The sequence below is a fragment of the Meleagris gallopavo genome, chromosome 8 (genome assembly GCF_905368555.1).
Source record: "Meleagris gallopavo chromosome 8, MGAL_WU_HG_1.1, whole genome shotgun sequence".
Lineage (NCBI taxonomy): Eukaryota > Metazoa > Chordata > Aves > Galliformes > Phasianidae > Meleagris > Meleagris gallopavo.
Window position 1 is genome coordinate 17,890,224 of NC_139411.1, and position 13,350 is coordinate 17,903,573.

General features: G+C 39.7%; 1 protein-coding gene across 1 annotated transcript in view; it reads left to right on the plus strand.

Moving 5' to 3' along the window:
- WDFY4 (WDFY family member 4) overlaps nt 1-13,350 on the plus strand; it is a 122,883-nt gene that overhangs the window by 62,547 nt on the left and 46,986 nt on the right. The window contains exons 40-43 of the mRNA XM_031554435.2: nt 4,723-4,800; nt 5,273-5,476; nt 6,267-6,318; nt 7,341-7,507. Coding sequence (XP_031410295.2) covers nt 4,723-4,800; nt 5,273-5,476; nt 6,267-6,318; nt 7,341-7,507 — 501 coding nt within the window. The remainder of the gene's footprint in view (nt 1-4,722; nt 4,801-5,272; nt 5,477-6,266; nt 6,319-7,340; nt 7,508-13,350) is intronic.

A 13,350-nucleotide genomic window follows, 5' to 3' on the forward strand; every position in this document is an offset into this window, starting at 1 on the left:
AAAGAATGAGTATGAGAAATGAAGTGAATACTACAAGATAGCATTTGTATTTTGGAAGAGTTTAGCTTCAAAACTTAATTGTTGCCAATCTAGCTCTGTAGCTATGTAATAGCTTTTCGGGAATTTTCTGTTAAAACAATTATTGGCTTTAAATGATGATTGAAGTAAAACTGAACTTTATAATATCACATTTCTTTGAGTTCTGTGTTATTAAAAATGCATTTCTCTAATTCAAGACAGGATGAATGGTTGAAATATTAAACTTGCAGTAATTTCACGTGTTTTTTGCTTTTCTAATGATGCTAGTTTTCTGTATACTGGCTTTAGCAATCTTTGCCCATAAAGGTTTTAAGCCTGTTTAACTGTCACGTCTAAGGTGTTCAAGCATTTATTACATACCAAATTTATATCTTAATGCTTGGATTTACAGTGACATCTGTGCCTCACATGAGTAGCAGAAAAGTTATGTGTAAAAGAAATTGTGCAATTTTGTTAATATTTTGAGTGTTCTGCAGATGCACAGTCTGATAATATCACTGAATAGATTTTTACCTGAAGATCTCCATTACTTTATTTTTAAGAGGATTGTTGCATACTTTTTTTGTACATGTGTGTTCTGTGATGAAGTACAGCCTGTAATTCACAAAAGAAAGCCTCAAAGCATGGAGCTCCTATGATGTAATATATATATTTTTAAGACTGAATTGTGGCATATATGGAATCTGCATCATGCTTTGTGAGTTTATTATGGAAAGTCTGAATACTGATGGACTGCAGCAGTGGTGTGTGTGTGTGTGTAGGCAGTACACATATGAAAATAATAAAAGAAAGTATAGATATAAAATATTCCAAAGCTCAGTAAAGAATTGTTAATTTGAAGTCACACCTCAATTGTGTTTTTTTTTTTGTTTTTTTTTTCCCAACCATTTCTTATTGCAAGATGTCCTTCAGTTGTTTTCGTTGAAAGAAATGATAGAAAACATACTCACTGGGCATTTTTAGGATGATAATTTTCTCTGCTCCAGCACTTTTCTCCCTGTTGGTTATACTGTTCCTCAATGCTAATCATTTTTGTTTTTATTTGCATGATGTCTCCATGCTGCAAGAAGAGGAAAAATGGCTTTGGCTTCTAGTTGTTCATTTGGTGGTGGTTGTGTTGTGGATTTTTTTGCCTGTTTTGTTGTGATGGTGGTGGTGTTTTTTAGACAGAGCTTGTAAATTCCATCAACTTTTCAAGCTGTATGTATATCTGGAAAATGTGAGGCAGCAAGATGACCTGATTGTACTTCAATGTAAGTGCCTAGGTCTGCAAAGTAGAGGAGTTGCTATAAGAAGACTTAAAGCATGATATCATCCTAAGCATGGATCAGCATGGCCTTTAGGTCTGATCTTCCTTAGCATACTGGTCATGTTTCCCTCCTTTTCTACATATAAAACACAAGCCTTATTATGTCACACAATACTAACAATTATCAAAGCCAGTGCCTCTCTTTTTGTTCAAACTAAATACTAAACTGTGGCACTGTTACATTAAATCTGCTGTGAAGAGTTGCCATTTTAAGGGGTAGCCACCTATAGCATATGATTTCAGTTGTCTTGGAAATAGAAGCTGCTTATTCATTAGGAGGCTATGGCAAATAATCACTCATCAATTATTGCTATATATTTTAATTGTTTTGAGCAAACACTGAAAGCCTAGTCTATATACTATAGTTTATTGGATATAGTTTAAAGTTTTTCTTTCTTTTCCTAGTAACAGTGATCTCCAATTTTGTTAGCCATTCATTTTTATAACCAGATGGTTTTCTTGCAGGGGTGATCGCTGGGGATGTGTTCATCTGGTTGAAGATGACTAGTTATTGCTAATTTGGAACCCAGAGTGGTTAGTCTTTTCTACTGGCCTCATCTGACAAAGTGTTTCCTTCTTAGAGCCCTATATGTGTTCCAAAGACTATGGGCTGGGACAACAAAGTCGGTGAGAGTCTTTGGAGTGCGGGCTTTGACCTCAGGGGTGTGATCGATGACCATGACTGAAGTACAAGCTATGTGCAACTTTGAAACAGCTGCCAGTAGGGCTCCAGCTCTGCTTGAATAGCCTGTGGGTATCTGAAATGGTTGCTAATACACGAAGGAATTGTTCATCTACTCTGAATGGCTTTTACCCTATGTCCACGAAAAACTGGGGTCTCTGCTCTCCTCCTGCACTGAGCCTGGCTCAACAGCACAGAAATGCTGTTGCTTAGTAGGTCAGCCTTTATGGGAGTTTTATATGAATTATGGAATACTTTTGTGAGGCCACAACTGTGATTACAGGTTTAATGATGCTTTAAACAAACAAAAATGTAATGACTTTCATTAGTGTAAAACAGGAGCTTCCTGCAGGGAAACACCAATAAATGTGACTTCGCGGCAGGGGTACAGACCTGGCTGGCAGCCAGCAGTAATCGGCACACCACATAGACCTTGTGTGTTAACTTAATTATAGCACAGTGCAAGCAGCAGTCAGACAGTTTGCTGTGAGGAATCACTGCCAGCGTGGCACAGAGTCCATGCGTTTAAAAGTTACCCATCTGATCCATGGCTTTAGGTAGTAAGGATATGGAATTTCCACAGCCTGTTTAGACTTGGGCTGTGACTCACAGCAATCTGAATCTTACTGTTGTTAGAAACCCATCTGGAGGGCATGAGAACTTTTGCGTGGTACATGAGGCTCTCTAACCTATGAACGGGTTCTGTCAGACATGGCAACCTGTAGTTGTAAAAGGGTAGAATATTTTTCTAGGGAATACACTGTCAAACAGGTAGTTTCTTTGTGGTTTTTTTTGTTTGTTTGTTTGTTTTTGTTTTTTACTTAAGGACAATAAGGTGATGAACTCATCCCAGCACCTACTTGCTGGTAGTCACAGGGCAAGATACTGAACGATGAGAGATATGGATGGATCAACAATCTTTGTTTGTGTAGAGAAGTCTCATGAGTGTAACACTGGAGAGAAGTCTCATGAGTGCAGGACAGTCTATTAAAGCCAAACTCTGAGCTGTTTCTTCAGTGGCCTTCATGAGATAAGGTGAAACAAGCTAGCAGCTTACTTAGCAATGGCTTGGTGCTTCAGCTGTATATACAGTCTTTCAGTGTGCTGTGTGTCTCTGATCAGGCAACAGATACCATGACAACAAAAACGTCTTGTTTCAAGTTCTTGGGACCCAGTAAGTTGCTAGGAGAAAGAGAAGGACCAAACTGGCATTTTCAAAGCTTGGAAGATTGTCTTTGAGTGAAGCTTAAAATAGGAATTTGATGAATTATTATGACAGTAAATACCCTAGGTTTTATTTTGCTTCAATTCAGATGATACTAGTTTGGCCTATGATGTATTTCCTTGAGTTTAATTTTTCTCATTCCAGAAGGGAGGCTTAGATAGGAAGTATGGTTTGAAATTCTCTGGTTTGTGTTCTGTATAGGTCTCTGCTGTGAGTGTTGTATCTTGTGATCTAATATTTATAAAGATGTAGGTTTTGATGGAATAGATATGAAGATAATCAAACTCACTTCATTTCTTTTCTGAGTTTAAGAATCCCAACACAGTGGACCACTTAACCTGTATACTTCTGTGAGTTTGTATTATATTCTCTGTTATGTGATTGGAGAGGTAGAGACTTAAAGCAATTGCATATCTTGCAGAAATAGATAACAATCTATTTGCGAAGTTCAGAGCGTAGCTCAATCTCCTGACAGCAGTGCATCACTCTTGTGCTTGAACAGAGACCTTGAGAAGTTCTTTCAAATAAAATAACAAATGAAATGCATGAATGCTGATGCACCTTCACTGTTCTGTGTGCATTCTGGAAAGGAAAGTGGCCAGGAAATTCTGTCAGACTACTTTGGAACGTGTATTTCGAGAAGTACCTGGGTGGTGATGGAGTTTCAGGGCTGTGTAGTGAAGCAGACAGTTACTGTGAGTGCCTCTTTGCACTGGCACAGTTCTACTATCTTCCAGTTGTAGAGCTAACTCAGATTTCTGTGTCACATTCCCAGTAAGTAATGTATTTATAGTGAAAATCTTGTTGCCGAGTAGACTCACGCTCCTAAATATCAAAAATATTTTTAGGAACAGTTGGTTTCCTGTCTGCAGAACGATGACGTGGCTCATTCCTTTGTCTGCACTTTCTGCTTATACAGCAAGGAGCAGACATATAATTAGAAATCTTGGATCACAGAATTGTAGGGGTTGGAAGGGACCTCTAGAGATCATCGAGACCAACCCCCCTGCCAAAAGCAGGTTCCCTACACCAGGTCGCACAGGTAGGCGTCCAGGCGAGACTTGAATATCTCCAGAGAAGGAGACTCCACAACCTCCCTGGGATCGTTACCTCACTTGGAATCTCAACAACAGATAATTGTCTTTTGTATTATTTGGAGTACTGTTTCAGCTCCAAAAGAAGAAACCTTACAATTTCATTTAATGTTTTCGTTCTTCTGGAGTAATTCCACTAATGATCCTTGTTAAGATCATGGATGCGTTCACCTTCCTGGAGTAAGTGTGCAGCTTGCTCATAGATATTTGCCTTGTCTCTTTACTGTCTGTAGAGCTGTCAAGCTCACAAACACAGGCCATAGTCCCTAATTATTCTTGTAAAAGACATAGTAAGTAATGCCTACTTCTGCCTCTCACAGTTGATCTGCAGCACCTCATATTGGCATAATGTGTTCTGATGTTTTTTTCCTAGGGATTTGTGTCCTGTATGGAACGGTACCGAAGAACTGGGCAGGAGCTGTATGCCTCTTTGTACAGGAATCATGTACAGGTAAACATAGCAATATTTTTCATGTTCCTCCTCACCTTCTCTCCAGGAATACGTATTTAGATTTATGCCAGGATTATTGGGAGCACAATATACTTCTGGGACTGTCAGACTTTGCCTTCACTGAGCATAGTTGTTGGTGTTACACATGAACATTGGCCAGAAAAGAAATTGAGTGAATAAGTCCTGTGATGGCTGCCTTCCTGGCTCAGTGCTTTTAAGCTGTCAATCTAATGAAACAGCTATTCTTAATGAGACTGAAGTTTGTTGCATTCTCTTGTATTTGTTGCTATATCTGACTAGCAGCATTTCTTAGAGTACTTTTTCAGTGATCAACTGGTTCTGAATGTGCTGGGTCTGCAGCAGTCTACAGTGATCCCATTCAGCAGATTGGTCCCTCTGAATTTGTGGGGTGCTGTCACTGAATGGGGGGAAGGAAGCACATACGATGACACAAAGTGGTTCTGTCCTACAGGTGCTGCAGTGTGGTTACAGCAAAGCAGCTAAGGACTGGATGATACTTGAGGAGCAACTCTTCAACAGACAGGGCCCATGGGGAGTTGCCTCACAGTCCTTAAATCCACGATGGATTCTTGATTGTTACGAAGGGCCTTCACGAATGAGGAGGAGGATTCGGCAGGCAAGCAACCAAGCGACAATGATGCGAATGAAGAGTGAGGTAGAAAGCTTTTACAGGAAGTGCACAAATCCTGTAGTAATTGCTGATGAATTTATATTCTCCTCTTTCCTCTGATTCTTATCAGCTGATTTACCAATTTGCTCTCCTGTGCATATGGAATCCAATGAGTCGTCTTTTTTTCAGGAGACAGTAACAACAATTACAGTGTATTTAGCAGCCACAGAATGATTTTCCATTTTTCTGATGTGAAATATCCCCAGATAAGTGAGACTATAACCCAGGACATTTTTTTTGGTTGCAATATCCCAAAAGTATATTTTGGAATGTATCCAGCAGAGTCTTATGCATACTAAGGCTGCTAAAATTGGTGGATGATTAAAAAAAAAGAGCTAAAATGGTTTGAACTAAGCATTGAACTGTATATGTGGGGCATTTAGTACTGTCTGTCTCCATAGTGTCTAAGTGCCAAATTCTATCAATCAGAAGATGAAGCAATTAAAATGTCAAGAGGTTCCTATCTTCAAGGCATCTTCAGTTCTTATGAGAAGTTCTAATTCTGACAGTCTTCTGTAGGCTGGACTGCATCATTTTATGCTATAAAAGGCCTCGTGGAGGGTCATCTTTAAACAGGCAATAGATTTTCCTTAATTGTTGACATTTACTCTTGCGTCTAATTCTTCCCTTAGGTTCTTTAAAATGCATTTATTTGAATTTCCAAGGCATTTAGTTGCAACATGGTTCTAAATCTGTGTTTTGCTCTGCAGCAAGGCTTTGAGTTATGTTTACCTGATAGCATATTCCAGTGTTGTAATATCTTGTCTCTTTTCAGGTTCTCCTAGAAAACAGAAATGAAACAACCTCTACTGCTGAAGTGGATTCAGGTAACCACTTAAGGCTAAATTACATTGTGGTAGTGGGTAGCCACAAAGAGAGATGGAGGATGGAGTTCTGAGTTAGAATTTAGTCTTGGGAAAAATAGTATTCTGGGCTAAAAAGCCAATTTTTTTTTTTTTGGCAGTATATAAACATTTCATTTCTTTTTTATGTTGCCACCAGAAAGGTCTGAAAGCAGAAAATGCTAAATAAAAATGAACGCTTTTTTGCTTTCCTGTGCATCTGAAAAGTTCCCAATGGTTTAACCTCAGAAGGAAAAGTGTATAGCTGTTCCCCTGATTTTGTAGATACTTCAGTTCTACTTCTAAAATAGTCTTAAAAACAGGTGATAAATGGCTTAGGGAAGTGGTAAAGGAAATGTGACTTTCCAAAGATGTGGACAGAACGATGGAGAAATTGCCAAAAAAAAAAAATTAGCTTCTGAAATTGTTTTTCAGTGTTCAAAATAGAACCAGATTTTTCAAAATATGATGGTTGTCAACATATTTCATTTTTCCAAGCCAGGTTTTCTGTTACATGAGAGCTTAAAATAATAACAAAAAAAAAGGACAGACTTGTGAAATACAGTACAGAAGTTGATAATTTTTTAGGGGTGGGGGAAATTGAGAAAGAACTGTGTTCAGGAATGTCAGCTCAGTCTTAAGATTGTGGATTTCAGCCATTACTATGGCTGCTCCAAGTCAAGCTTCTTGTGTACGCTGTTGAGTATAAGGGAATATCATATAATTTTTGAATCTTGCTGTTGTTGAATTTTCTTATTGTTGAATAATGTTTGAATCTTCAGTAATTACAGGAATTTCCTGAATCATGATGAATATGGACCTGATTTTAGTTGAAATATGTATCATACTTCAGCAGGCACACACTTCTTGACTTTTTTTGTTTTCTTTTGGCAGATAAATAATGCAATTTCCCAAGGTAGAACAGATTGGGCAAATGTCTAAATTGCCAATGATTGTGCTGTCATCCAGCTGCCACTAAAACTAGAATCTCTTTCTTACTGATATAGGAGAGCTGATGTTAAATGGAGCAGAAAAGGAGGGGGATGAGAAAGGATTGGACTGCAACCAGCTAACATTCTTCCCTGCTCTACATGAAAGTTTCCATTCAGAAGACTTCTTGGAATTGTGTGTGGAGAGACAAATTATACTGCAGGAGTTTGCAGAGAATGAAAAGGTAGTAAAGATGAGCTAGAAAATTTGAGTTGGTATTACAGAGGATGAATTGGATGTGAAGGCCTACCTGTTACTTTCAGTTTTTGGTACAGGTGAATTCAGTCTACATAGAGTAAACATCAGTATATGTTGATTTAGAGCACTTGCAATTTCCCAGCCACTGTACAAAACTCATCCAAACCTATTCTTGAAGAGCTTTTAACACTAATTCTGTCAAAGAAACAAAGATTTCAGGAATGTGACAAAGGTATTCTGGTACCTAGGAGAAAATAGTATTTGAATTTGCCTGAGATGTGGTAAACTCTGCAAACCTGAGATTTCTCTCTCACTTCCCTATCTTTACTCAAGCCCAGAGCAATGTCTGGATCCAATTTATCATTCCTGTAAAGATATGCCAGTTTTGTATAGATGCTAGTTCAGTAATGTTTATAATCGCTTTCTGCTCAATACTAGTAAATGTTTTCTTTGTCCCTTCACACACCTTTTTCTTCTACACCTTTCCCTGAATACTGGACAGACTCTACCCCCTGAGGCCATAGAGACCTGGCAACCTGCCCTCCACTTTTGGCATAGTCTCCACAATGGTGTCTTCAGGCCAAATCCTTGATGTTGGATATATACTGCTCAAAGCTATTTTCCCCAGAACTGTGAGAAATTTTGTCACAAAATTCTGACTTTATTCTCTCATCTTCTACTGTGTACCTCTTACTTCCAGTGGCAAGTTGGCTCAGAAGCTAGCATCCCATAGTGGGAGCTAGGGGTTAGACTCAATCACTTAAACTCAGCTGTTACAGTGCTGTGGGATGCTTGCACCTAGATACAGAAATAGTTATTTTATTTTTGTCTCAATATCACAGCTGAATTTTTGTGGCATTCTGCCAGGGGTTATATTGGTGCTCTCCAGTGTGATGGCTTCCTTATGTTATTAGATCTGTTGGTACATTGTCTGTCTATACAACATAATTCATTCTCCTGCTCCTCTTCCCTGCCCCCACATACCTCTCCGCAACAGGAGGAGACAGGCATGAAAATGTGAAGCATGTTTTCCGTGTGCTGATCTCATTTTGTGCCTTTAGGCTGTCTGTCTCTTCTCCATGTAACTCCACAGGAAGCTGTCAGAAATGCTAGGCATGTTTTTTCCAGCAGCAGTCACTGTGTTGCTGAGCTGACAGAAGTATTAAAAAAAGCAGTGGGGGGTGACATTAACTGTCCTGCGCTCACTTAGTGCACTGCAGTCCTGCCTTGTAAATGGCTGCCTCGTGAGCTGTTTGCACTTTAACCAGGCAACTGGAACCATCTTACCTACTGCACTGCACAGAGTGCACATCGTGATGCCTTGGAAGCTGCTGGATTAATTTCTGCAGCACAGGGATAGCTCTAATCTGGATATTGGTCGTTGTTTTATATTGTTGTGCAGTGATGTTTGTTGCTTTTTCTGTATTGCCATTAAACAGACAACTGTACGTATTCAGATGTGAGGTGGCTTTTTGCAAAAATCAGCAGATCCAATGCTGTTGATATTGTTGGCTCAGTTTATCGGCAAGTCAGGAACATATGGGTGCAGGTGGGGTGTTATACTAATGTCAACTAGTCACTTGTTTAGACAAATAGATTGACTGCTCCCTTATATCATGTTTGATCAGCAACAAATCAATGTGAAGTTCAGTCTTTAGACAAGTCCTTTTTTTTTTTTTTTTGACTTAAAAAAAACAACGCATTAAAGTGACCATAGAGGAACACACTTCTCAGATTTCAAAGTCAAGCACTCTGATTTAGAAAATTCCAGAAATCAAATACCAGGTCTGTGCAACTGCAGCCTTTAATGACATAATCACTAGTCTGTCGTTAGACTCCCTTCTGCTCTGCCAATACATAGGATTTGAAGGTATATACAAATATGTACCTTGGAAGTAGTTTTAGTTGTATTGACTGTAAGTTTTGCCTTTTCCAACCAGATACCTTGTAACACACATTGTTGCACTTTCAGTGTTCTACAGTTAGTGAGAACTCCTATAGCCTCTGGGCATTTTCCTTTCACAGTGGTAACTTATCACTAGAATTTCCAGTTGTAAAGGCTGTGTGCAGTTCTTTTCCTGTCTCTTTACATACTCTGCACCAGTTTCCCCAAGATCCTATCACTTTTCAAGTGATCTGTTAGTGCCAGATCCAAAAGCCAAAAACCATATGTGTGGTGCTGGTGAAACTAGAGATGGAGAGTGCCATTGTATTTGGCTCTGTGGTGGTACAAAAAGAAACAAGTAATTGGTAAGAAGACTTGTACATGTCTGTAGCTTGCCCCTCCTTGAGTCTAGGCTCATAGAATGGAGGTTCAGGGCAGTTGTCAGCAGATAAAAGCAGAGTGGCAGGCAGGGCACTGAAATATTTTGATGTTTCACCTCCTTTCTTACAAATAGCCCTAGTAGGGACCACTTGTTAAAGCTAGGCCAAAGGACAGCTCTTGGTGGGCTTAGGAGAACTGTACCATAGCAGTGTCTGTATACAGGTGAAGATTGCTTTGTGTGTGTCTTTAGTATACAGAGACTGTATATGTCATGGGCATGGTGGGAGAGGTAATATGTGATGTGGGTGATGACGTGATGCTATGGAGTTGTTTAAGAGAAATGCTGATAGGAATCTGTTCTGACTATCAGTTTGCCTACCAAAAAAATGGGGCCACTCCTCTATAAATAACCCTGGTCTACCAGCAGAGACAGGGAGCCTGGATTCCTGTATCTGTAGCCTGAGTCCCCAGCTGCTAGATTACCTCCCTGATCTTTACAAGCCTGAAGCAATCCTTCCAGGTTGTTAATGTGCAGTTAGCATGTAATAGATGAAGAAAGTGTGAAAGGCTTGGGAAATTATTTTGGCGTAGAAACTCTGACTCTTTTTTTGAGAAAAATAAAGCTCTGTTTGCCAGCAAGTCATTGGAGACTAAGAAATCCAAGCAGCTGGAGTAATGAATCTGAAGTTAACAAGAGGGCATGGCCTAGCAGAAATCTGGGCACAATGCCTTTCCTTAAAGGAGGGGCTGGGGAGAGCACAGAAGATGCCAAGGACAATAATAGAAATGACTAGTATAAATCAGAGAGGGGATGAAATCCATGGCTACAAGGAGCTTATTAAAGAACAGGTTCAGCTGAAGGAGTGAGCAGCTGTAAGGTTCAGCATCTGGAGCAGACAGAAGTGTGCAGCAACTCTGCATCCACATAGTGGAGCCAGTGATCTTAGGAGGATTGCACTAACTTCACAGCATGTAGAACACCAAGGCAGTTTGTTTTTGTGGGAGCACTGTTACAGTTCAGCGCAGTTCAAAGATGCTTTGTTAGTTTGAAAGAACTCTGCATGCACTGATGTGCGGTATGAATTGGTTCTTGGAATCGAGGCTGGAGAGTGGGAAGCCAGGTGTTTGAAAAAGTAATTCTCCTTTTCTGTGCCTCAGCCTCTTTTCTTTCTTCCCTGCTGTATGTGCAGAAGCTCTAATTGCTGCCTTGCTGCTGAAATTAGTGCTGAAAATTCAAAAGTGTTTTCATGTGTGATATGTATTCTATGTTCAGATAGGACTGCCCGTAGAAGGACATGTTCAGATGGTTACTCCTCTGACTTGCCTCCTCTAGGGTTCTGCTGTAGTTGAGTGGCTTCTGGGGACGCCCTCTTGCATCCCCACCCCAGCTCAGCCAGCAGCTGTGCTGCTAGGTGCAAAGGACAGTGTCTGATTTGTACTATGTAAAAAAAAAATATATATTTATAAATAAATAAAAACCCAAAAAAACAAACAGAGCGCATTTTCAGCCAGTTCTCTGCTTTCCTGACTTTACTGCTTCATCATGACACTTTGTACTCTTCGAATACCTCCCACCTCCTTTCATATGTGCTTCTGTGTTTTTTTTTGTTTGCTTTGAAAAATGCCTTTCAGTTGTAAGCCCATAGCTGCTCTAAGGATCTCTGCAGAGCTCCTAACAAACTGCAGAGCCCTGACTGCTCCCTCCAGTTAGCACAGCCCATTCCATAACACAGTCACTTTCTGTAGAGTGATGGAACAGGGTATGGTTTTGACAAGCTTTGCTGTGTTTATTTCTGGGAGTCATGAGGAAGGGCATGAACTCAAGTGAACTGGTGTAAGGGAAAATTAAAGGACTCAAATTAGTTTTTGGCAGCATTTTCTGTTTGAGAGGAGCCTGGAGTGAGACAGAGATGTCTGAGTGTGCAAGAGGTATGAGCACAATCCTATTAGTGCTGGCTTCCAGATGCTATCATCAGCTAAAGGATGCCAACTTCTTTTGCTGGCGATGGGCTGGGACAGATGGCAGCTTTCAGCACAGAAAGCAAGGACAAAGAGAAGCTACAGTGCCCATGGCCATGTACAGGCATGAACCTTCTTCCTCCATCTCCTTCCTCCCAAATACCTAATATTCTTTTTCCTGCAGTATTTGGGAAATCGTTAAAAACCTGACACATGTTTAAGAAACATCTCCTGTGCGTGGGATTTTTGCTCCAACAGATGTTGGGAGGGAAAGAAGAGAGGTGGATAGAAGCTACCTGGAAAAGTGTTGTGTTGTGGATCTTCCAAAGCAAAGTTGTGGCCACAAGGCTTGCAACTATCTTTCTGGTGTATACAATAGTTTAATTCAATTCCAAGTAGAAGGAATTTGAGCTGATGTTTGTAACAGTGGAGATGTGATCAGACTTCAGCCTGGAACCATTGCCACAAAAGACAAGCTGATTTAGTTTCCTTTGGTCATTGAGCTGCTGAGGAGAATGAAACAACCTGTCATGTACTCTTAAACTGTGATTAATGAGCTGCATGTGTGTCTGTTGCAAAGTAAAATGAGTCTTCAACAACAAGCAACTTAACAAACATTGCAGGAAAGATCTTGTGAGTGGTGTTGAGAGCTGGACGTATATAGCTGTCACCAGGAAAGCTTGCATCTGTTTACCTAGCAAAAGTTGTGAAAGCAATGTATTCTGTTTCATATATTCCTAGTCATTTTAAACTCTGTGGCTCTAAATAACATTGATCTGACTTTACTGACAGATCTGTTATAGCTGATGCACCCTGATACACAACAGAGCAGACAAAAATAGTATACACATACAGTTTTCATCTCCAAGCAAGTGATTAGAGATGGTTGTGTTTATAGAGGAATGCAAGATGTGGCATTAAAGAGAAAGAAGGAGCTTCAGGATGTTATTAAGCCACTGATTGCTGAGAAGATATATGAAGAGGAAGAAATATTCAATATCTAGCTTGTTTCTTATAGTCTATCCATAAGCTTCTGTTACTAATACTCAGGGCAGTTTAGATGGATCTCTTAACTGACTCAAGTATCCATTCTTTTGTCCATATGCTATAAAACTGCTGTGCTCCAGAATTTCTGTGACATGGGTAAACATGTTCCTTTGATAGGGTTCTATGACTTAAATTTCCTTTCTATAAGGGCAATACTAACCTAACACTGCTAGGTTCTGTAGGAGTAGATGGTTAACTTCCTTGTGTTTTTGTAAGCCCTTTAAAGACTGATTGCATCTTCAGGCATGTAATTCCTTTGGAAATCTGACTCCTGAACTACAGAACAGGTGTGGTTTTATTGCTGTTTGTTCAACTGCAACTGGATTATAAACTGCAACTGGATATCAACAGCTCTTCTGAAAAACAGGAAAAAGGGAGAGTCCACCCCCCTTCCCTCAACCTTCTCAAAAAACATGCCTTAGCTTTAATTCCTTTGTTCATATGAATGAATAGAGCAATCAAGAGATGCAGAGCTTTAGGCAATACCTTAGAAGGTAATCATTCAATTATTTTATGTCAGCTTTGCGTCATTGATTAATGATTCTAGTAGCTGATGA